This window comes from Bos indicus, chromosome 1 (assembly GCF_029378745.1).
Source record: "Bos indicus isolate NIAB-ARS_2022 breed Sahiwal x Tharparkar chromosome 1, NIAB-ARS_B.indTharparkar_mat_pri_1.0, whole genome shotgun sequence".
NCBI lineage: Eukaryota > Metazoa > Chordata > Mammalia > Artiodactyla > Bovidae > Bos > Bos indicus.
The window spans coordinates 137633017-137658362 of NC_091760.1; the positions used below are offsets into that span (position 1 = coordinate 137633017).

The 25346-nt window shown below is 41.6% G+C and overlaps 1 protein-coding gene across 5 annotated transcripts in view; it reads right to left on the reverse strand.

The window, feature by feature from the left end:
- The window catches only part of ACP3 (acid phosphatase 3), a 61354-nt gene that overhangs the window by 11369 nt on the left and 24639 nt on the right, over positions 1 to 25346 (reverse strand). For 2 of the 5 annotated variants that reach the window (XM_070771340.1, XM_019962465.2), the window contains exons 8-10: positions 21942 to 22024; positions 19342 to 19445; positions 14795 to 14961 (exon numbers count right to left, since the gene is read on the reverse strand). In XM_070771340.1, coding sequence (XP_070627441.1) covers positions 14795 to 14961; positions 19342 to 19445; positions 21942 to 22024 — 354 coding nt within the window. Of the gene's footprint in view, positions 1 to 10145; positions 13492 to 14794; positions 14962 to 19341; positions 19446 to 21941; positions 22025 to 25346 lie in introns of those variants that run through there. The other 3 variants (XM_070771402.1, XM_019962456.2, XM_019962475.2) reach the window with 2 other exon arrangements.

The following is a 25346-nucleotide window of genomic DNA, read 5'->3' on the forward strand; positions in this document are numbered from 1 at the left end:
TGGACTGCAAGGAGATCCAACCAGTCCATTCTGAAGGAGATCAGCCCTGGGATTTCTTTGGAAGGAATGATGCTAAAGCTGAAACTCCAGTACTTTGGCCACCTCATGGGAAGAGTTGACTCATTGGAAAAGACTCTGATGCTGGGAGGGATTGGGGGCAAGAGGAGAAGGGGACGACAGAGGATGAGATGGCTGGATGGCATCACTGACTCGATGGATGGGAGTCTCGGTGAACTCTGAGAGTTGGTGATGGACAGGGAGGCCTGGCGTGCTGCAATTCATGGGGTTGCAAAGAGTCAGACATGACTGAGCGACTGATCTGATCTGATCTGATTCATTAATTCTCTAAAAAACAGAGACATAACTTTGCCGACAACGGTTCATCTAGTCAAAGCTCTGATTTTTCCTGTAGTCATTTATGGATGTGAGAGTTGGACCACTGAAAATTGATGATTTTGAAGTGTGGTGTTGGAGAAGACTCTTGAAAGTCCCTTGGACTGCAAGGAGATCCAACCAGTCAATCCTAAAGGAAATCAGTACTGAATACTTGTTGGAAGGACTGATGCTGAAGCTGAAACTCCAATCCTTTGGCCACCTGATGTGAAGACCTGACCCATTTGAAAAGACCCTGATGCTGGGAAAGACTGAAGGTGGGAGGAGAAGGGGACGACAGAGAATGAGATGGTTGGATGGCATCACCAACTCTACAGACATGAGTTGGTGTTAGTTGGTGAGCTAGTTCTGGGAGTTGGTGATGGACAGGGAGGCCTGGCATGCTACAGTCATGGGGTTATGAAGAGTCAGACACAACTGAGAGAGTGAACTGACTGACTGATTCACTAACGACTTCCAAATTTTAATCTTCCCAAAATTCAAGATTTATATATCCAACTGTGTATTCAACACATTAGCTGGGACATCTAATAGTCATTTCAGTCTCAACAAGTCCAAAACTGAACTTCTAGTCCCCAAACTCCCCATGATCTCCCTCGCTAAGTGTGTTGTTCCCACAGTCCTCCCACTTCAGTTGATGAATATTTCCTACTTCTAGAGTCTCAGTCCCCAAATCTTGGAGTCTCCCTTGACTCCTCCCTTTCTTTCACATCCTATCCCGAATATGTCAGGAAATCCTGTGGTCCTACCAACAACTATATCCGCAAACCAGTGATTGCTCCCTTTTTCAGCCACCGGTCTGTTTTGAACCACCAGAATTTTTGTGGGATAAGTACCTCCAACTTCTTCCTAGCTTCTATCCTTTCTCACCCACAATCTGTTTTTAACACAGAAGCCAAATGGCTTCAAGTCAAATCATGCCACTCCTCTACTTACAGCCTGCAATGAATGCTTATCTCACTCAGAATGAAAGTCAAAATCCTGATGATAATAGTTTACAAGGCTCTATAATAGCCTCTTGGATTTCCTCTCCTACACTCTTCCTTTACTTACTCTCTTTTGGCCACACATGCCTTTTTGTTGCTTAAACATTCCTGGCATTCTCTACTTTACCTCCTTTGCTATAGTTTTAGCATTGCCTAGACACTCTTCTCTGGAAAAGGTCAGTTTTCATTCCAATCCCAAAGAAAGGCAATGCCAAAGAATGCTCAAACTACTGCACAATTGCACTCATCTCACACACTAGTAAAGTAATGCTCAAAATTCTCCAAGCCAGGCTTCAGCAATACATGAACGGTGAACTTCCAGATGTTCAAGCTTGTTTTAGAAAAGGCAGAGGAACCAGAGATCAAATTGCCAACATTCACTGGATCATTGAAAATGCAAGAGAGTTCCAGAAAAACATCTATTTCTGCTTTATTGACTATGCCAAAGCCTTTGACTGTGTGGACCATAATAAACTGTGGAAAATACTGAAAGAGATGGGAATATCAGACCACCTGACCTGCCTCTTGAGAAACCTGTATGCAGGTCAGGAAGCAACAGTTAGAACTGGACATGGAACAACAGACTGGTTCTAAATAGGAAAAGGAGTACGTCAAGGCTGTATATTGTCACCCTGCTTATTTAACTTATATGCAGAGTACATCATGAGAAACACTGGACTGGAGGAAGCACAGCTGGAATCAAGATTTCTGGGAGAAATATCAATAACCTCAGATATGCAGATGACACCACCCTTATGGCAGAAAGTGAAGAAGAACTAAAGAGCTTCTTGATGAAAGTAAAAGAGGAAAGTGAAAAAGTTGGCTTAAAGCTCAACATTCAGAAAACTGAGATCATGGCATCCGGTCCCATCACTTCATGGCAAATACATGGGGAAACAGTGAAAACAGTGGCTGACTTTATTTTTCTGGGCTCCAAAATCATTGCAGATGGTGATTGCAGCCATGAAATTAAAAGATGCTTACTCCTTGGAAGGAAAGTTATGACCAACCTAGACAGCCTATTAAAAAGCAGAGACATTTTTTGCCAACAAAGGTCCGTCTAGTCAAGGCTATGGTTTTTCCAGTGGTCATGTATGGATGTGAGAGTTGGACTGTGAAGAAAGCTGAGCGCTGAAGAATTGATGCTTTTGAACTGTGGTGTTGGAGAAGACTCTTGAGCGTCCCTTGGACTGCAAGGAGATCCAACCAGTCCATCCTAAAGGAGATCAATCCTGGGTGTTCATTGGAAGAACTGATGCTGAAGCTGAAACTCCAATACTTTGGCCACCTGATGCGAAGAGCTGTCTCATTCGAAAAGACCCTGATGTTGGGAAAGATTGAAGGCAGGAGGATAAGGGGATGACAGAGGATGAAATGGTTGGATGGCATCACCGACTCATTGGTCACAAGTTTGGGTAAACTTCGGGAGTTGATGATAGACAAGGAGGCCTGGCATGCTGGGGTTCATGGGGTCACAAGAAGTCGGACACGACTAAGTGACTGAACTGAACTGAAGACACTCCTCTCACAAATCCCTGTACCAGGTAACTCCATCACTTTCCTTGCTCAGATCTTATCTTCTCAATGAAGACTTTCTGTTTAAAAATGCAACCTATATGCCTTCTCCCCACACCCATCCCCACTTGTCACTTGTGATCCTCACCTTCCAAAGTACTTATTTACTACGTTTATTATTCATTATCCATCTCTCTTTCCTTCTAACAGAATGTATGCATCATAAGGTCAAGAACCTTTGTCTTTTTTGTTCATGAATGTATCCCAAACACTTAGAACAGTATCTGTCACATAGCAGGAGCTCAATAAACATTTTTTTTAATTAATTTTTTTTATACCTATGGCTGACTCATGTTGAAGTTTGACAGAAAACAACAAAATTCTATAAAACAATTATCCTTCAATAAAAAATAAATTAATATTTATGAAAGGAATTAATGATCTAGAACTCATATATCTTCTCAACTCTTATTTCAGTATTTTTTCTCACCGTGTCAGAATGCCTCTTAGTATCATAAGAAAGTGAATATTAATCAAATTAGATCTTGGTGGACCAGTGCCATTAGCACTGCAGATGGAGTTAAAGTTGGAGGAAACTAAACAGAATTGAAGAAGAAAGGAAAGGACTAAATGAAAATGAGGGAAGAAGGCAGAGGCTAATGATTCTTTAAAATTAATGTCTATGACTGACTTTCTGTATTTGGAAATTTATTTTCAATTTTTTTGGCCATGTTGTCATTTACTTTCCCAGTCTTTCCCCTTCCTTTGTTCCTTCCTACATAATGCAGTGAGTACACACCAAATGCCAGGCCAGCTGTGTGTTGGGTTCTGGGGTTCCAACATCCTTGCTCTTGAGGAGATCAATATCTAATGAGAGAACTAGATAATCATGAGATTGTGTAATAGTAAAATAGAGCTGTAAAAGATAATGCCATTTGAACAGAGAGAAAGTTGAGATTATCACGAAGTGTTCTACTTGAAGAGATAGAATTTGGAAAGTCTTCTGAGAAAATGATAAGATTTGAGTTGGACTTTGAGGTAAATAGAATTTTGTCATGAGACATAATGAATTGCATGAGAGTGTCTTTGGGAAATAGTGAGTGGTTGCATGTGGCTGGAATATAGGTTGTGGTGAGTTGAGGCCAGATATGTAGGTTGAGGCTCAGGTTTTACTAGTTCTAGTTTGTCATGGGGCAAATGGAAATTATCAGCAATTATTACACATTGAAGTGACATTGCCTAATTTGTCCTTTAAAAAAAAAAAGAAAAACTGGAAAAAGGGAAGATGGTGGAGACATTCTCAGCCTGATAGCTATTAAAATGCCTTTGATAAGATACTGAGCATTGGATACAGCACTAGAAGTGTGGCCCTGACAATGCAGATGAGGGAATTCAAGACATACTTCTAAAGAAGAATTGACAGACTTTATGATGGACTAAATATACTGGTAAAGTGGACATTGTGGTCTAGGCCATCCCATGAGTTCTAGGTTGGATAAATAAGAATTAGGCTGCAAAGTGAGATTGAAAGCACATTGGAAAGGATCCATTTGGAGTAGAGGAGATAATAAAATTTGTTTCAAATGTAGGATTGAGGTGGATTATTATCCTGGTAGAGATGATCAGTAGGCAACTGGAAAAAAACAGGTCTAAAAATCTATATATAGATATGAAAATAAGGACGGTAGAAGAAGATAGAGTCTTCAGTAACTCTGGTTCATGGTGACTGTGGAAAGAGGAAACCAGGGACAGAGCCCTGAACACCATCATCTCCGGGGTTGGTGGAAGTTAGCAATCCAGTAGAAACTCAACAAAAAGTCTGAGAACAAAGAGAAGACTAAGGAGAGGTTTTTTCCTCTCTCTGGCTTTCCTTCTCCCTCATGTTTATTTTTTAAAGTATACATTCCTTTGTACTGTAAATGATTTTGTGAGTTTGACAGAGTAATGTTCTGGAATCTGAGAAAAGACAGTGGTTACTTATATCTTACTGTAAAGAGGTCTAGTGCCGGTAATGACTAAAATATGTCCTACTACATGGGGACACATGAAAGCTGCTGAAGGCAGTGTGAATTGGTACTCAGTTCAGTTCAGTTCAGTTCAGTCGCTTAGTCGTGTCCAACTCTTTGCCACCCCATGAATCGCAGCACACCAGGCCTCCCTGTCCATCATCAACTCCTGGAGTTCACTCAAACTCATGTCCATTGAGTCGGTGATGCCATCCAGCCATCCTCTGTCGTCCCCTTGTCCTGCTGACCCCAATCCCTCCCAGCATCAGGGTCTTTTCCAATGAGTCAACTCTTCACATGAGGTGGCCAAACTATTGGAGTTTCAGCTTCAGTGTCAGTCCTTCCAATGAACACCCAGGACTGATCTCCTTTTGAGAACTATTCTGGCAGTGTGTATCAAAAACTTCCTGGTGCCATAATTCCCCAAGTCCTGTCTACTCTACTTTTCTGCCTTTAAATACTTTTGCTTTTCTCGTTCACATGTACTAGTTTTTTGTTTTTTTTTGTGGGGGTGGGGGGAGTATTATTTCAACAACCTCCCAACTGTTCTCCTCCTCTCAGAACCACTTTTCTTAAATCTACTTTCCCCACTGGAACCAAAGAGATCTGTCTAAAGCAAGAGGCTAGTCACATCATCTGTCTTCTGGATAAAACCCTTTAATGACCAGAGTTAGTTAACTTGACCTACAAGACACTTAATGCCTGCTTCTCCAGCATGTGAAGATTGAAAAGATTGTACTCTCACCAGACACACTTTTTCAATTCCTAAAATGCTCCTAATCCTAACCCTCTTGGCCTTTATACATTTTCCCTATTCATCTATAACATTCTCTTTTCTCCTCCTCTCCACTCATCTGGTTAATTCCTTGTTTCCTTCAGGTTTTTGTTTAAACATCTCTCCCTTGGAAAAGATTTCTCTGATACTTTAGACTTCAGATAATTGCCTCTGCTATATGTTTTTATAGTTACCTATGTGTTCTTCATTACAGTACTCACCATGCTTAATTGTTTGAGATTGTTGAATTCTCCTGTCTCTCTGTCCTCCTTGCCTGCCTCCCCACATCCATGTCAAAATTTACAAGACACATAGGGAAAATTTCTCTGGTCTTGATGTTGTTTCCTTAGCAAACTTACTGACTGCTATCTAGGCACATATCAAGTACATAATAGGTACTGAATAAATATCTATTGTTTACTTAATGTTTGTAAACTTTGACCCATCAATGCTATTTTGGGGTATTTGTCCAAAGAGAATAGTTCACTAGAGAGTGTGCAAGGAAAGGGAAGAAATATAGTAGACATATGATGTTGGAGAGTGCTTTAGGCTTGAACCCTACTACTCATGGCATATTCTTTTCTGAGGTTTGATTTTCTAGCCTGTAAAATGGAGATAGGTGATTCTTCTAGGAAAAGTTTCAAAAAGAGGCCACTGAATTAGGCATGAGTTCATTCAGTTCAGTCACTCAGTTGTGTCCAACTCTTTGCAACCCCATGGACTGCAGCACGCCAGGCTTCCTTGTCCATCACCAACTCCCGAAGCTTGCTCAAACTCATGTCCATCAAGTCAGTGATGCCATCCAACCATCTTATTCTCTGTCATCCCCTTCTCCTGCTGCCTTCAATCTTTCCCAGCATCAGGGTCTTTTCCAAGGAGTCAGTTCTTCACATCAGGTAGCCAAAGTATTGGAGTTTCAGCTTCAGCATCAGTCCTTCCAAGGAACACCCAGGACTGATCTCCTTTAGGATGGACTGGCTGGATCTCCTTGCAGTCCAAGGGACTCTAAAGAGTCTTCTCCAACACCACAGATTAAAAGCATCAGTTCTTTAGGGCTCAACTTTCTTAATGGTCTAATTCTCACATCCATACATGACTACTGGAAAAACCATAGCTTTGACTAGACGGACCTTTTTTGGCAAAGTAATGTCTCTGCTTTTTAATATGCTGTCAGGTTGGTCATAACTTTTCTTCCAAGGAGCAAGCATCTTTTAATTTCATGGCTGCACTCACCATCTGAAGTGATTTTGGAGCCCAAGAAAATAAAATCTCCCACTGTTTCCATTGTTTCCCTGTCTCTTTGCCATGAAGTGATGGGACCAGATGCCATGATCTTAGTTTTGTGAATGCTGAGTTTTAAGCCTTCTTTTTCACTTTCCTCTTTCACTTTCATCAAGAAGATCTTTAGTTCTTTGCTTTCTGCCATAAGGGTGGTGTCATCTGTGTATCTGAGGTTATTGATATTTCTCCCAGAAATCTTGATTCCAGCTTCATCCAACCCAGCATCTTGCATGATGTACTCTGTATATAAGTTAAATAAGCAGGGTGACAATATACAGCCTTGACATACACCTTTTCCTATTTGGAACCAGTCTGTTGTTCCATGTCCAGTTCTAACTGTTGCTTTTTGACCTGCATACAGATTTCTCAGGAGACAGGTCAGGTGGTATGGTATTCCCATGTCTTGAAGAATTTTCCACAGCTTGTTGTGATCCACACAGTCAAAGGCTTTGGCATAGTCAATAAAGCAGAAGCAGATGTTTTTCTGGAACTCTCTTGCTTCTTCTATGATCCAACAGATGTTAGCAATTTGATCTCCAGTTCCTCTGCCTTTTCTTTTCTGCTTGAACATCTGGAAGTTCTTGATTCATGTACTGTTGAAGCCGGGCTTGGAGAATTTTGAGCATTACTTTGCTAGCGTGTGAGATGAGTGCAGTTGTGTGGTAGTTTGAACATTCTTTGGCATTGCCTTTGTTTGGGATTGGAATGAAAACTGACCTTTTCCAGTCCTATGGCCACTGCTGAGTTTTCCCAATTTGCTGGCATATTGAGTGTAGCACGTACAGCATCATCTTTTAGGACTTGAAATAACTCAGCCAGAATTCCATCACCTCCACTAGCTTTGTAGTGATTCTTCCTAAGGCCCACTTGACTTCCTATTCCAGAATGTCTGGCTCTAGGTGAGTGATAAAACTTTCATGTTATCTGGGTCGTGAAGCTCTTTTTTGTACTGTTCTTCTGTGTATTCTTGCCACCTCTTCTTAATATTTCTGCTTCTGCTAGGTCCATATAGTTTCTGTCCTTTATTGTGCCCATCTTTGCATGAAATTTTCCCTTGGTATCTCTAATTTTCTTGAAGAGATCTCTAGTCTTTCTCATTCTTTTGTTTCCCTCTAATTCTTTTCATTGACCACTAAGGAAGGCTTTCTTATCTCTCCTTGCTATTCTTTGGAACTCAGCATTCAGATGGGTATATCTTTCCTTTTCTCCTTTGCCTTTAGCTTCTCTTCTTTTCTCAGCTATTTGTAAGGCCTCCTCAGACAACCATTTTGCCTGTTTGCATTACTTTTTCTTGAGGATGGCCTTGATCACTGTCTCCTGTACAATGTCACAAATCTATGTTCATATTTCTTCAGGCAATGTATCAGATATAATTCCTTGAATCTATTTGTCATTTCCTCTGTATAATCTTAAGGAATTTGATTTAGGTCATATCTGAATGTCTAGTGTTTCCCCTGCTTTCTTAAATATAACTCTGAATTTTGCAATAAGGAGTTTATGATCTGAACTACAGTCATGAATTAGGTATGAACGACTTTCAACAAAGAAATGAAGGAAGACTAATATAATTTTACAAAATAGTTCAGGAGTGAGAGGGAGTAAAGGAAATAGAGTAATAGGTGGAAATTATTAGTTTGAGAAAATTGGGATTGAAGAGAGTGATATGGAGCAGGCCCTTGATGGTGCTCTTAATAGAAAAGGGGACAGAGCCAGAGCAGAGGAAGAAAATGAAGCTAAGAGTTTCATGGAGGTCCAAGGGGACTGTAGGAGTGAGATCATGTATTTGAGGAGAGGAGTTAGGTTGCTCAAGGAGGAACATGTTTTCCTGAAGAACAGTAGGAAAGGCAGGTTAAAGCTACTGAGATATTTTGAGGCAGTGACCGGAGAACATAAGAGAGTTTTCAGTGGATTATTTTGTTATTCTTAGGACATCTCATGAAAATTAGAGAAGCAAAGATGGAATTAGAAGTTGGATAAAATCAATAAGACCTTCCTATAGAAAATAGGAAAAGAGTCCAGTAAGGATGAATACATTTATCATGTAGCATTGAAAGATACAGCTGAGTTTGGACTAGAAATGTCAACGTTCATAGTTTGAAATGGTGACAGTTGGTTTCATTCAGCTCCATTCAGCAAATCAGAATGCAGAAACTGTGTGCTTGGTTTGACCTAGGGGTGTGTATTGGTGAGGTGGGAAGGGTGTGGGTAGGGCCATTTTTATGACTGTCAGAATTGCCTAGATTGAGGACAGGAGTGGAGTGATGAGTGAGCTGGGGTTTACCAAAGCACGTTCCCAATGTCATTAATGAATGATAAGACATGTTTTAAGAAACTGATGATGATGAAGAGGATGAGAAAAGGTATAGTAATCACACAGTCTCATCTCTGGGGGAGGAGGGGTGCTGGAAGGCATATCATTGAACAAGGACTCTAAATGGCAGTGGGGAAACAGGAGAATGCCAAGGTGACTATGCTGGAAACAGAGGCTAAAGACACAGACACAGTGGTATAAATATATGAATATATAGTCAATGAGTGTTTACAGTGCAGTTACATTCGAGGCTCATTCATAGCTTCTCTCCCCCTTTTATTGAACAACTAGGCCCAGACATATGGAAATCAGGCTAGGTATGGAAGATGGAACATTTATTCAATTAGCAAATGTTGATTAAAAGCACCAGGTTCTGGACGTTGCTTACTGACTGAAGGTTCAAGGAAGATTAAGGTATGGATCCTGCCTGAAAGAGACTCATGACTGAATCTTGGGGATGTGTCTATGTGCTACGGATTCTCAACTTGACAAAGCTTATGAGGGGAAACTAAAACTTCCTACCAGTAAATCTCTTTCTTATCAGATAACTGGAGTTGGAGGTTGAGGTGGGGTTGGGAGAGTGCTAGTAAGGAGAGTCCAAGTGTATTAGTAAGATTTTGGAATTAAGCATTTTCAAAAAAATTTTTATTATTTTTAAGTAACATAGTATGGAACTTAGACTTATAATGAGTTTCCCAGAAAAGGCTCTGATTAATATAGTTGATATGACAATGAAGTTAATTAGGTCTACTAGCACTAGTGAAAACATTACTCATAGGAATAAATAGAATTTCATAGATAGAAATACTCTAATGAGTAGGCTTGTCAGGCATTTTGTACACACAATGTATGTCCTATTGATGGTTTTGTACTGCTTCCTCTACTGGATTTATCAGGGTACTGTTAATGTCTTTGAATTTAGCTTTTTTTTTTTTTAATAAATGATAAGAATTTAGTAGTTAGGGCTATCTATCAAATTTATCTAGGTATCCTGTACTTTTATTTGCTAAATTTGAAGGTCCTTGTAAAGAGTCATTCAACCCCTACAACCTTCCAAGTGGGCACCCACCCCAATGGACACTTTCCGTCCCAGAGATTTCCCAACATTGAACACTATCTTCCTGAAATATTTACCTGCTGCCCCTCACATCACTCTTTGAGACCATATAGAACAAATTGAATCCTTTTTCCTTAAAGCAGTTCAAATATTGAATTCACTTTGTTGGAGACCACCTCATGTAACAAACTTTTTATGACTTAAAACCAGTGGTGTTCTGCTAAACTGGATTAAAAAAACAAACAAACAAACCCAAAACAAAACTCCAAATTGCGGTAAACATTGACTTCTGTGTCCCACATGACACCATGACCAATTTCAAATAGCCAGAGTGAAGTCACTGAACTCAAAGTGGGAAAGTGAGACATGTAACTTTCCACTCTTCAGATCTGTGTGAGCTAACTCCAGCACACCAATCCCTACATTTTCTTTTTATTAACATGTTTTGCTGCTTAACTGTGTTTCACTCTACTTGGGTATGGGTTTGCTGATGTTTTTGTTTTAAGGAAAAGAATTCTACAGACATACTGTAGGTAGATTTGATAAGAAGAGGTGACAGACAGTTGTGGAAAATGAAGAGAGAGAATCTGATAACTCCCAGGGTACTAGGTATTGCTGCCAGTCAAGATAGAAAGAGTAGGTTCAGGGAAGAAAGGTAACTAACTTATATATTCATGGGCAAATATTTATTGGGCACTAATCCATGTCATGGAGAAGGCAATGGCACCCCACTCCAGTACTCTTGCTTGGAAAATCCCATGGACGGAGGAGCCTGTTAGGCTGTAATCCATGGGGTCACTAAGAGTCTGACACGACTGAGTGACTTCACTTTCACTTTTCACTTTCATGCATTGGAGAAGGAAATGGCAACCCACTCCAGTGTTCTTGCCTGGAGAATCCCAGGGACGGGGGAGCCTGGTGGGCTGCCATCTATGGGGTCGCACAGAGTTGGAAATGACTGAAGTGACTTAGCATAGCATAGCAATTCATGTCAAGCACAGTCACTTCTGGTTGCTGAGGACCAATACATGAGAAAATACCACAAATAAAAATCCTTGCTCTTGTGGGGATGACATTTTATCTCATTAAAATTGGCCACTTGAAGGAAACCTATGGCAATCTGTTTGGACCCTCAATAAAGTAACTCCACTGTCCTTTCCAACTTAAAGCAACTAGTACGTTTGATAAGGGCTTTTTTAGCGCTTATACCACATCAGTAGAAGAAACCTCCATCCAAACTGATTCCATATGCTCTCAACTTTTGTAGGGAGCCCTCCCTGGCGCTCCTTTCAGCCTCCTTCCCTCCAAATCCAGGGTTGTTCCTATAGCAACTCTTGGAGTCTTTAGGCATAACCTTTGCTGTTCTGTATAATAAGCATTTCCCTACTTCTCTACTACATTGTAAATTTTCCCAGGTTGTTTCCTTAGCCAGTTCCATCATAAATAGATGAAGCAGAGCCACCCATCAGTTTAGGCTTTATCTGAAGTAGCAAAGTCCAAACTAAATACACTTTCAATTTAGAACATTAATTTAAACCAGCCAAGTCATTTTACTTTATATTAATATTTTCCTTCTTGTTACATTAAAATTAAACCATAAAACAAAAATAGAGCCTCTAAAATCTGTTCCTCAGGAATTTTATTCTAAGTAAACATACACACAATTTTTAAAGACACCATTTCAAAAGTAATGCTTTTGAATTTCCTAAAATGACTTTACTCATTATTTTACATTTGGCTTACATGCATGAAGGAGAAAGGATATTTGAATGATGGCCCCAAGGCCAAATATTTACTTGGAAAAGAAATAATACAAATAAACACACCAATTGATGTCTTGTGTCAGTCAGTCAACCCATGACCAACTAGGAGAGAGAATGGCTTTAACTCTAGACTCTGGCATCCAGTTGAAACCATCTCTAGAACCTGTTTCATCTTTATGTGTGCTGGTAAAGTAGCATAGTGTTTTCTAGATGTGTTGCATCTGCATGTTGCAAATCTACAGGACTCTAAAGAGTGTTACTTGAATATGATTTCTTCTTTTATAGTAAGTGGTTTCTGCAGGACCTGAGAGTTTGCTCAGGTTTTCTGAAGATACCAGAATTAAAGCCTTACATAATTCCTCTTATCCTCAGAACAAATATTACACCTATACTTTCAACATTCCAGTAAGTTTCCCCCTTCTCCCCCCAGGAGGTATGCAGAACATTCTTACATTTCTAACTTTGTTCCAGTTTTTAGGTAGGAGATAGATGGGCCCCTGTGTCGGGAGCAGCGTTAGGCATTACTGACAAAATGGAGGCACGGCCCCAACTCCCCCTCTTTGTCCTGCAGGCACAGACCCGGGATGAAGGAGTTAGGCCTTGTGATTCTGACTTGTTTTTTCCTCTCCTCAGCTGAGTTGACTGAAAAGAATATTAAGGTGCTTATTGTTCTTGAGAGGAGCATGAGAAGGCACAAAGCCTTCTGCAGCTGTGCTCAGAGAATAATTCATAAAGTTAATCATTGACATTTGTTCAAGGACTTTTGCAAAAGAGTGTTCCAGGGTGAGCACATAGACCGCAGCTTGAGGCCATGGGAGGGATTGCTATCTGAAGCCTATTTGTGAGGAAAGTGTTTATGGCAAAGGAGTTTGCTGAATTTAGGGCTTAGGAATAATTAAAATACCTAGAAGCTAAAGATTTAAGGAATGTTGTAATGTTAGCATATTCTACTATAGCTTATAGAGATTGGGAACTTTAGAGATATTAATAGCTGGAAGCCATTTTTAAGAAATAGTAAGCTTAGGATACTAGGGGCAAACAGGACTTAGAAAGATAAGAAATGAGCTGAGGTTTGTGGTATGCAGCCCAGACTTCAGCACGAGTTACAGTGTAATCACGAGTTAAAGTAAATACTATTCTGAGAGAACTGCTGAAGCAGAAACTCTGCTTGAAGGACAGCAATGATTTATGGAGACAATAAATTTGGGTGAGGGGAAATTGAAATCATGTCAAACCTCTGACCTAATGCTTTTGTTAAAGTATAAAAAGAATCTTAAGCTTGAAATAGAGTTACACAGTCCAAGAAAATTGAGAGGCTGCATCATTTCTCGCCGACACCACCCATCTCTTCAGGTTGATTCCCTGGCTGCTGGAGCTGGACTCTGGCACCCCTGGACTGGACAGCTGGTGTATGTCAAATGGAATAAAATTGAAGCTTTAGTCTCACCTAAACACTCCAAGGACAAAGCTAGTGGCAGAAGCTGAGCTCTGCTGACATAAAGATATAAGATGGCCACTCCTGAGGTCAAGGAAAATTTCCATGTCAGCACATGCTTATGAAGGCTCCTTGGGGGTCAAAAAAGGAAGGGTACCACACCATAAAAAGTTTGGACATATCCTCACAGGCTTCTGCAGTGGGATTCATCTTAGTAGAAAGTTGCACATGCATCTTGGGAAGAGTCCTAGGACTGGTCAGGTGTGAAAAAGAAACCCAACATAATTGGCCAAAGGTAAACAAAGACCCAGAAGACCTGTCTTATATAAGGGATTTAAATCACCTCTTTACTGTGCTCCTCCTCATTACAGAGGACTCCCACACCCTTTCCCTGTGGGTGTGTATTTCTGCCTGCTGCTGCTAAGTCACTTCAGTCGTGTCCGACTCTGTGGACCCCATAGATGGCAGCCCACCAGGCTCTGCCGTCCCTGGGATTCTCCAGGCAAGAACACTGGAGTGGGTTGCCATTTCCTTCTCCAATGCATGAAAGTGAAAAGTGAAAGGGAAGTCGCTCAGCCATGTCCAACTCTTAGCGACCCCATGGACTGCAGCCTACCAGGCTCCTCTGCCCATGGGATTTACCAGGCAAGAGTACTGGAGTGGGGTGTCATTGCCTTCTCCGTATTTCTGCCTAGCTTCTCACTTATATAAACTACTTCTCTGTGTGCTCTCCCATTGGTTGTGCTAATAAACTTTGTACCTGTTTTTTAAATTTTTGCCTCCTTGAAACATTCTTGCTTTCAAAGGAGGGGAAGAGCCTGGGAATTTCACCCGTTGCCTCTAGTCCCTGTTGGTCTAGTGGTTAGGATTCCTGGTTTTCATCCAGGCTACCGAGGTTCAATTCCTGGGCAGAGAACTAAAGTTGATTTCTCTTCAGGACTGTTCACTACTGTTTCTCCAAGATCAGTCTGATGCTTGTTTCCTGAATTCCAATTCTTTGATCCCAAGTAAATGTTTTCTGCTTGATTACTGCTTCCTCGGTTTATATAGGTTGACAAGGTTTATGGCAGGTAGAGGCAGAGCCCAGTGAAGAAATAGGAGTTTCCTGAAGTTGAGGTCTCTGAAACATACAATTATCACCCAAACCCTATTTCCCTCAAAGATGGGGGTGAAGCCAGTTTATAGTCTCAAAGCACCATCCATCTGGAAAAAAGATGTTCTGCCTTCTCTGCAGAGCTCTGCATTCACCCTAATTGATAATGTCCTCAGTACCTTTATGGTTTCTTATGGCACACTCCATGGACCAGTCTTGGGAGATAACGGGGGCAACCAGCTCAACAAACTTCGCCAAAGGGCAGCTGGGGGTGCAGCCAGGTAGCGTGAGGGGATGTGGTTCATATCGCGTCTCATTCCGATAGTACATCTCTACGAAGTATTCTCTGGTGGAGAAAGGTGGAGGGAATAGAGGGAAGAACTCTGTTAGATCTGTGCTGTTGACCTGCCATTGAAATTCTTTCTACCTGGTCTGTACCATGTCAGTTGAAGGACTAGTGGAAGAATTTAGGGGAATGAGTAGATATTAGCCAGTTTAGCTGTGGGAAGAGGGAGATTGGGGTAGGTGGGCCTGATTGGGAGGGTGGAAATGGGAAAGCTGGTTTGTTAGATGACCAGGGGCATGTGAGGTGGGACCTGGGATGCTGAGTTAGAGAAGGAGCTGAGACACAATGGTTGAGGGACTTGGGGGTGATTTGGTGAACCTTCAGGTAAGAAGTAGGGCACAGGTGGGATGTTGGGGTTTCTTTCTCCTATTCTGTCCCTTTCATGCTTCTGATTTGCTCTGTCCTTTTCTCCTTTTTTCTCTCTCAGTATTTCTTTCAGTCTTCCCGCTGAATGAATGTATCTTCCCTGTCCTTAACCAGGCCAGAAACATGAAACTGAATAATATATATAAGAAAAACTAGCAGCATGACATCTGGTCCCATCACTTCATGGCAAATAGAAGGAGAAAAAGTGGGAGCAGTGAAAGATTTTCTCTTCTTGGGCTCTAAAATCACTGTGGATGGTGACTGCAGCCATGAAATTAGAAGACGACTACTTCTTGGAAGGAAAGCTATGACAAACCTAGACAGTATATTAAAAAGCAAAGACATCACTTTGCCATCAAAGGACCATACAGTCAAAGCTATAGCCTTTCCAGTAGTCATGTAAGGCAGAACGCCAAAGAATTAATGCTTTTGAACTGGTGGTGCTGGAGAAGACTGGTGCTGGAGAAGACTCTTGAGAGTCCCTTGGACTGAATGGACATCAAACAGATCAATCCTAAAGGAAATCAACCCTGAATATTCATTGGAAGGACTGGTGCTGAAGCTGAAGCTCCAATACTTTGGCCACCTGATGTGAAGAACTGACTAATTGGAAAAGACCCTCATGCTGGGAAAGATTGAAGGCAGAAGGAAAAGAGGGTGACAGAGGATGAGACGGTTGGATGGCACCACCAATTCAATGGACATGAACTTGGGCAATCTCTGGGAGATAGTGAGGGACAGGGAGGCCTGGTGTGCTACAGTCCATGGGGTCACAAAGAGTTAGACATGACTTATCGAATGAACAACAACAACAACAAATGTACTTGAATATACAGCAAGACATAAAAATGATACCTCTGAAAGAGAGGGTGACTGTATACTTAAGTCCTTACTTCTGCTGATGTTGGGGCGGGCTCTCCCACTACTTTATTTCATAAAACAATATATTGCTTAAGGAAGGACCACTGTCCCAAACCAACCTTGTAAAGCTAGTACAGGATCCCTGTAGAAGTCACCTGCCAAAGAGACAGGAGAGAAGATCCTTTTTGGGATAGTAATCACAGAACTGCAACTTTTGGATGTTGTTACGAGCAAGTCTTTTGAATAACATCACTTTAAGAAACCATATGTGTGCTAAGTCGCTTCAGTCATGTCCAACACTTTGAGACCCTATGGATTGTAGCCTGCCAGGCTTCTCTGTCCACAGGGATTCTCCAGGCAAGAATACTGGAGTGGGTTGCTGTGCCTTCCTCCAGGGGATATTCCCGAACCAGGGATCAAACCTTCGTCTCTTATGTCTCCTGCTCTGGCAGGTGGGCTCTTTACCACTAGTACCACCTGGGAAGCCCAAGAAGCCATATAAAAAGTAGTAATTACAAATATTCACTTATATGTTCCTAAAAACTCCTCTAATATTGTATGAATGAGTACATATATCTTGTATAAATTTTTCAGTGACAGTACCTTTTATCTCACGGTAATATGGCAAAGAGGACTAATAGTTCATCAAAATTCATGATTTTCTTTCCATCAAATAAGGTTGCAGCTGAGAAGTGAATACACTTCCCAGACTCCCCTGCACTTAAGAGGGACCAAGTGACTAATTTTAGCGAGTAGAACTGACATATTTTTCTTCTGGGCTAAGGTGCTTGATAAGCAGTTTGCCTTCTTCACCCTCTGATTCTTTTCTACATGCTCTCTGCAGATGAGGAGGGCACTTTTGAAAACCGTAGGTCCAAAAGATGGAAGCCCCCAGTTCACAAATCACCACGTGTGAATCACACCAAGGATGAGTCACTTCCTGTTGGCCAGGAACATCTACATTGGACTGTTAGATGAATGAGAAAGAAATCTTCATTGAGTTAAGCCTCTGAGATTTGAGGTTCATTTGTGCAGCAGCCAAAATTACCCTTATAATTAATATATTTGGAAAATATTCTTAGGAGACTTAAAATTGGCTTGAGTGGTAAGATACAAGTTAAGGTGCATACAGAGAGTTTGAATAAAAGTATTTCGTAAAATACGAAAGTGAGAAGAAGCACTATTTTTTAACTTAGTGAATTATTTTATATATGATTTTAAGTTTATGTACTTAACCAAAAAATAGAATATTTTTAGAATATATTTAGCTACCTTATCTACAGCCTTAAAAGTTTGTCTGTTTAATGTAAATAAAAATCTAAAAATTTTATTTTTCTCTTTATTTTCTAATATGGATAAAGTGGGATCACCTTACACTCAGGATCACCTAATTTGCAGGTATATACTTTATACCTGTATTTGCTAACTTGGATTCTCCTTGCTCTTAATTTAAAAGTAAGCATGTTTAACTTTTGATACTCCTCTAGAGTGTTAAAAAATCCCAATATAACAACAAATTTGACTTCTCACCTGTGAGTGACCCTTGGTTACTTTTTTCTCTATAGGTAAGCGTCTCTCAGATAAAAAATGCCCCAAACTTGATTCATAACGTGAATTTATTCAAGCTATTCAGTGAGACAAAATGCTGCAGCACCCTAAATAAACACAAGCTCAGGACTACTGGGTGCAGAAACCAGGGAGGAGAGGCCAAGAAAAGTGGGTAGTTTCTTTTGTCATATCCCAACGTGACAGTGCCTATTCCTAGAGTTGATCCTGGAATGTGCACTGGATTTATTAACTCTGTGCCTGTAGCCAGTCTTCAGAGCGGAAGTCTTTTGCAGGGCTTTTTAATGACAGAGCACTTGATGTCCATGTCTTTGCATTCCCATTTTTGGCCCTGTTTGGATTTTCTCCATGTTATGGGCATCATCTCTCCATTCTGACTCTAGGTATTTGAGAGCAAAGCTTACTAAGACCACATTTTAGTTCTCTCTTTATGCTTGGCACCCAGTTAGAAGTTCAACAAAGAATGAACATACTTTTTCCCTAGCTGCATAACTCACTTTCTTTGTAAGCAGTGAAGATTTTGGTTGCGAATGGGCCTCTATGTTGCTACTTTCCTATTCTGCAAATTCAGGTAGCCAGAAACCTACAGCCAGGACTACCAAATTTGCCAAAAGAAATGCAGGATACCTTGTTATTAAGAATTTCAAAATGGCAACACTGAACTGTTAAACCAAGCATAGGCTCTTCCGAGCACAGGGCCTTATATAACTGCAGTCAGATGGTCCTGACTGCAGCTATTGTGAATGCCTTGAGGGGAGAGCAAAATGCACCTCCCCAGCTAACCCTGAAATAAAACTCATGAGCCCCTGCTCTAATTCAGTTCTTGCACTGTGATTATTCCATCAACAATATCCATGATGTCTCTTTTTCCCAACAAGAATGCCAGTGTCACAGCAGACACAAATTTTTGCTATGACCTTGGCTAGGTGGCCAGCTCTTTCTGGTTTGCCCAGGGCTTTACCGGTTTTAACAATGAAACTTATATGTTCTGGGAACCCCTCCAGTTCTGGGTAAACTAGGACATTGGTCTCTCTGACCGTGGCCTTTCTAGTGGGCTTCAGCCAAGCCTTGGTCAGCTGGGGAGGGCCACACCAGATTGCAAAGTAGTGGACACTATGCAGAGGAATACTTTAAGAATCCTACCTGGTGGATATGAATAACCATAAGTTTCATGGATATGTTTGAAGTCTTTAACTGAAAGAACATTATTTGTAACCAGCAACAAACGATTTTTTCTTGATATCTTCTACCACCCTGTGTTTTACAAGGGAACAGTGTAATATCCACATCCTTCTTAGAATACCTTAATATTTTTTTAAAAAACATAATTTCTGTCGCTGATAGGGGGTGGTTCTATCATATTTTTCATCTACTGTGTCTGTACGTGATTTCCCAATTAAAGTCTTTATGAAAATAAAGAAAAAAGGAGTCATGACTAAGCAAAGATACGGTTACCATTCTTCCCCCGAATAAAAAACCAAACCAACCAAATAGACAAGACAACCCTTAAGTCAATAATAACACTAATGATCATAATACCTGGTTTCCAGTGGTATTAATTTTGAGAAACACCGCTTAGACACTTACCCATCCTGGAAGTACAATTCCATCATGTGGCAGGACGCATAGGGAGGAAGAATTCCGTTGTAAACATCTAGCGCCATCTGCAGGCCACTTACAGTAGTGTCATGCTACAGAGATTTTGAAACAAACATTTTTTATTTCATCTGTTTCAAATTTACATTCACTAGAGAAGGCAATGGCAACCCACTCCCGTACTTTTGCCTGGAAAATCCCATGGGCAAAGGAGCCTGGTAGGCTACAGTCCATGGGGTCACTAAGAGTCGGACATGACTGAGCGACTTCACTTTGACTTTTCACTTTCATGCATTGGAGAAGGAAATGGCAACCCACTCCAGTGTTCTTGCCTGGAGAATCCCAGGGACGGGGGAGCCTGGTGGGCTGCCATCTATGGGGTCGCACAGAGTCGGACACGACTGAAGCGACTTAGCAGCAGCAGCAACAGGTGTGTAACAAGCACTTACAGAGTACTATGGTGGTTTCTGATCCAACTAAATTTCCCATAACCCCAGTGATTTAAGAAGTAGAGAGGGAAAGGATGAATTTTGATTGTGCATCTCCTTGGTGCTAGGCAATGAGATTTACATACATACAAGTATTTCCTTTAAAAAGATGAAGAAACTGAGACCCAAAGAAATGAAGTAACTTGGGCAGAATTCCCTGGTGGTCCAGTGGTTAGGACTCTGCACTTTTGATGCCAAGGGCTTGAGTTCAGTCCCTGATTGGGGAACTAAGATCCCACAAGCCATGTGGTACAGCCAAAAAGAAAAAAAAGAGGGGGGGAGGGGACGGAATTAAGTAGCTTACTTTATGTCATACATCTTCAAAATGGCAGAAAGTAAATCTGAGTCAAGTCTTCTGATTTTGTCCTATGCCTACCCCGTAGAACATATCTCTGTTTTAGTGTGTTTCATTGATTTTCATTTAATTTTAAAATAACTTGGAATACATTAATGCTAAATTATATTTGTTTTCCATAGATTAATATCATCTGTGATTTTAAAGTTGGGGAAGAATATATAAGGTTACAAACATTTATACAGAATAAAATGTAAAGAAGTAGAGAGTGTAGCTTAAAATAATTGCTAAAGTTTTACTTTAGAATAGCCAGAAGGCATGGGAGACTGGTTTTCAATTCCAGTTTTGCCATTGATTAGCTATCTAATCTTAAGAAATTCTTAATTTTCATATCTATAAAATGGGCCCAACATTTGGTTACCTAAACTATATGGCAGTGTTTACATACTCCAAAGGGGTTAGAACCAGTTCACTAGAGGAAAAAAAGGAGTTACAGATTTATGACTTGCCAGAAGTCATACAACAAGTTACAATTAGAAACCAGAAAACCTGAAACTATCAACAAATTTCAGGCCTGTCTTTCTCTAAGAGGCACTACACTTTGTTTCCTCCATGAAACTTTTCTCTACTCTATACCATTTAGAACCCCAGATAATAAACTCTGCTTTATCTTTAATTGCTTCTTTCATCTTCTTGCAGAATGACACCAGCCAGACCACATCTGAGAAATCCTCTGTCCTGCAGAAATGGGTGGGAGCCTGACCCAGCCCTCCATGTCCTGTTTACCGGCTCATCCCAGACTCCATGGACACCCATTTCAGTGCACGGTACATCCCTGGAATTCTCCTCTTTTCCTGGCTGCTGCTTCAACATGGATGTCTTTTCTGAGATCTCACTCTCTTTCCTTTCTGCACCCAAATATAACTCTGACTTCAAGTTGGAGCTTTCCTTCCCCCTTTTTTTTCTATCACCTCTGCCATCTGAAGATTCCTACTTGGATGTTGCTGGCACTTCAAACCCAATTGTCTAATCAGTATATTCACCTGGACCATGACCACATCTGTTAATAGTTCTACCCTCCTTCCAGTCATCAACGTTTGAAACACCACCTTCATCCATGGCTTAACTTCCATACCACTGTCCTCCACCCACATTCCAGTCCATCACCAAGTCCTGTACACTCAGCTTTTCTTATAACCTTTCTACTTCTTTTCCTTTGTTATTTTGCCTCTAATTTTAGTTTGGAACAGAAATGATGTTTCCTTTCTCTGAGGCACTAATTCATTGTCTCGTGTGACATTGCTATTCTGCTATGCTGGGTGTTTATATGCTTACTTTTTTTGTCAGTGAAAAAAGTCAAAGTTGCTCAGTTGTGTCCGACTCTTTGTGACCCCATGGACTATACAGTCCATGGAATTCTCTAGGCCAGAATACTGGAGTGGGTAGCCTTTCCCTTCTCCAGGGGATCTTCCCAACCCAGGGATCAAACCCAGCTCTCCAGCACTGCAGGTGGATTCTTTACCAGCTGAGCCACAAGAGAAACCCAAGAATACTGGAGTGGGTAGCCTATCCCTTCTCCAGTGGATCTTCCCAACCCAGGAATCAAACCTGGGTCTTCTGCATTGTATGTGGATTCTTTACCAACGGAGCTATCAAGGATTAGACTGTAAATCCCTTGAGACCCAGAATTATATATTTCACTAAAAAATTTTGAACATCTGATAAGGAAATGATGATGAAGAAGTTGAGGCCCCTCCTGAGAGAGCTCACACACTTGAACAGATGTTGAATGGAGACAGAATACTTACTGCAGAATACATAATGAGTTTTCTGCGGTTTGATGGCTGAGTTGCACTCTTCATGTGATTGAGGATTTCATTGATCAGGACACCTTTATGAAGATAGATCAACAATGGAGCTGAACCAAATGTGGGCTTATATTTCAGTTCATAAGCTTTTTGCTCATTTGTATAGAGAGTCTCTCTGCCAGGATTCTCAAGACTTAAGAAGGGAGGGCAAGAACTCATTTTGCTGGAGCATCTGCTATGTGCTGCTGCTGCTGCTGCTGCTAAGTCGCTTCAGTTGTGTCCAACTCTGCGACCCCAGAGATGGCAGCCCACCAGGCTCCCCCGTCCCTGGGATTCTCCAGGCAAGAACACTAGAGTGGGCTGCCATTTCCTTCTCCAATGCATGAAAGTGAAAAGTTAAAGTGAAGTCGCTCAGTTGTGTCCAACTCCTAGCGACCCCATGGACTGCAGCCTTCCAGGCTCCTCTGTCCATGGGATTTGCCAGACAAGAGTCCTGGAGTGGGTTGCCATTGCCTACTCCGCTGCTATGTGCTAGTAGCATGATTTACATACATTACTTACTGAATCCTGACTTCTATTCCCCATTCAGAGGTTAGGAAGTTGAGGCTCAGAGCCATTAAGTGACTCACTCACTGGGGAAGGAGAGCTGGATTGGCACATTCAGATTTGATTCTACCAGATTTTGTTAAAACTCAAGTTAGGAGGTTGATGAACTTGGAAGGAATTTCAGATGGCTTTTTCCAGATAGTTGTTAGCCAGTGCTCTGCTCAGGGCAGGTCTGAAATGACAGTGCAGCATACACCTCTCTGTCTTCATCCCTCTAGTAGCCACACCTGGGTGAAGCCAGGGGAGAAAGCAGCTCTGTGGATCTCTGCACAGGGCACGGACTGTGTTCTGTGGACCATTGCTCCAGGTTACACTAGGTTTCACTATTGGGAGGCAGCCAGAACCTTCAGATTTCATCTAGGTCTCCAACTGTTGTCAGTAGAGGAAGTTTGCCCTTTGCCCCTGTTGCTCCTAAGGTGGTAAAAGGCAAACAGACACACAGCAGAGTCTCCATCTTCTCAGCAGACACTGATGCTGAAGGCACCTGTGATGCAGGTGTTGTTCTGAGGAGGTGCTGCCTCAGGGGCTTCCACACCATCTCCTGAGGACTCCTTGTGTCCTGTTGGTCGTTTCTCTACACTGCCTGTGGTCTCCTCCCTTGAGGATGACCAGTTTTCTTTTGTAATGAGCAGGGCATTGATGTTAACAGATTGATTATAATCCTAGACTATATGGTCCACTTTGTGAAACACACACTGAACAGCTACCACAAGTCAATTAGACTGGACTTCCCTGGTGGCTCAGATGGTAAAGCATCTGCCTACAGTGCGGGAGACCTGGGTTCGATCCCTGGGTCAGGAAGATCCTCTGGAGAAGGAAATGGCAACCCACTCCAGTACTTTTGCCTGGAAAATCCCATGGACGGAGGAGCGTAGTAGGCTACAGTCCATGGGGTCGCAAAGAGTCGGACACGACTGAGCAACTTCACTTTACTTCACTTCCTGTCCTCAAAAATCTCATAAAACAGTGAGAAGAGACTGTGGCATTGGTCTGTGTACCACCATAAGGACAAAGAGGAATGAACTAAGGAGGGAGATGATCGGCATCTGTGGCTGCTGGGACATCTTTAACTAGGAATGGAGGGAGCTACAGGCTACATGTCCCATAGGTCTGTATTCCTCTGCCTCAGGGCAGGTTGGCCTCTGGGAGCCCTTTAGAACTGTGTCTTGAACTTCAGGCCACAATAGAAGTAAACTCTGGCTGAGTTTCTGGGAGTGATGATAGGCAGTCACCTTCAATCAGCAATTTGTTCCTTGTCAGTGCTTTTCTGGTGGCTCAGATGGTAAAGAATCCTCCTGCAATGTTGGAGACCTGGGTTCAATCTTTGGGTTGGGAAGATACCCTGGAGGAGGGCATGGCAACCCACTGCAGTATTCTTGCCTGGAGAATCCCCATGGACAGAGGAGTCTGGCGGGCTACAGTCCACAGGATTGCAAAGAGTCAGACACGACTGAGTGACTAAGCATAGCACAGCACAGCATATCTGAAAGGAGATATTCTACACTGACCAACATGCATTCTCTATAACACTTAGCTGATTAACATCAATTAATTAGTTAATGGCTAGACATGGATTTAGTTCAATTAGCAACTTGTTCCTTGTCAGTAGGTGTTTTTGCAGCAGCCTTCAGTGTTGATGATGGAATAGATCAGCTCTTGGTTCTGTAGTGGTTTCCCAGCTTGTCCCAGGAGAAAATAGGGGTAATTGTCATAAGCATCTACAGGCTCTGGCAGGCCAATAGTCAAGTTATATATGAAGGGAAATTGAAGTTCAGAGAGGTTCAGCAACTTGCCCAAGATCATACAACTTGTACACAGAGGGGCTAAGTTTCTCTGAACTCAGCAGGTCTAGCTTCAAAACCTTTCCTCTTAATTATTAGGTCATACTGTAGCATAAGCTAGCACCCAAGCTCCCTGGTGCATAATTTATTAAACCTGCACACACTGGACAAAATATCATTATTTGAGGATACAAACTTCACTTCTCTCTCTTGGGCTACAGCAGGAGTTGACAAATTTGTTCTGTGAAAGTTATATGATTTATGCTATTCTCTCAAATCATCCTAGCCTCGCCTTCATTGAAACATGTGTATTACCATATGTGAAATAGATCGCCAGTCCAGGTTCGATGCGTAAGACAGGGATGCATCGGTGCACTGGGATGACCCTGAGGGATGGGATGAGGAGATAGGTGGGAGGGGGGATCAGGATGGTGGACACATGTACACCCATGGCTGATTCATGTCAATGTATGGCAAAAACCACTACAATATTGTAAAGTAATTAGCCTCCAATTAAACTAAATTAATTTAAAAAAAGAAAGAGCAAAAATGTTATGTGATTTAGGCTCTGTGGGCCATGTGTTCCATCACAACCATTCATTCTCAAGTGGAAGCACAAAAGCAGTTAAATATACTGCATAAATGCATGAGTGTGACTGAGCTTCAGTAGCATTTTACTAATAAAAAATAGGTGGCAGCAGACCAGATTTGGCCTGCAGGCTGTAGCTTGCCAACCTCTGGTCTTCAGCAAGAAGCAGTTTCCATTAAAACAAACAGGTACATGCACATGCTCAGTCACTCAGTCGTGTTTGACTCTGCATCCCTGTGGATTGTAGCCTGTCAGGCTGCTCTGTCCACGGGGTTTCCCAGGCAAAAATACTGGACTTGGTTGCCATTTCCTCCTCCAGGGGATCCTCTCAACCCCGGGATTGACTGAATCCGTATCTCCAGCTTCTCCTGCATTGGCAGGCAGATTCTTTACCACTGAGCCACATGGGAAACTCTAATACAAACAGCA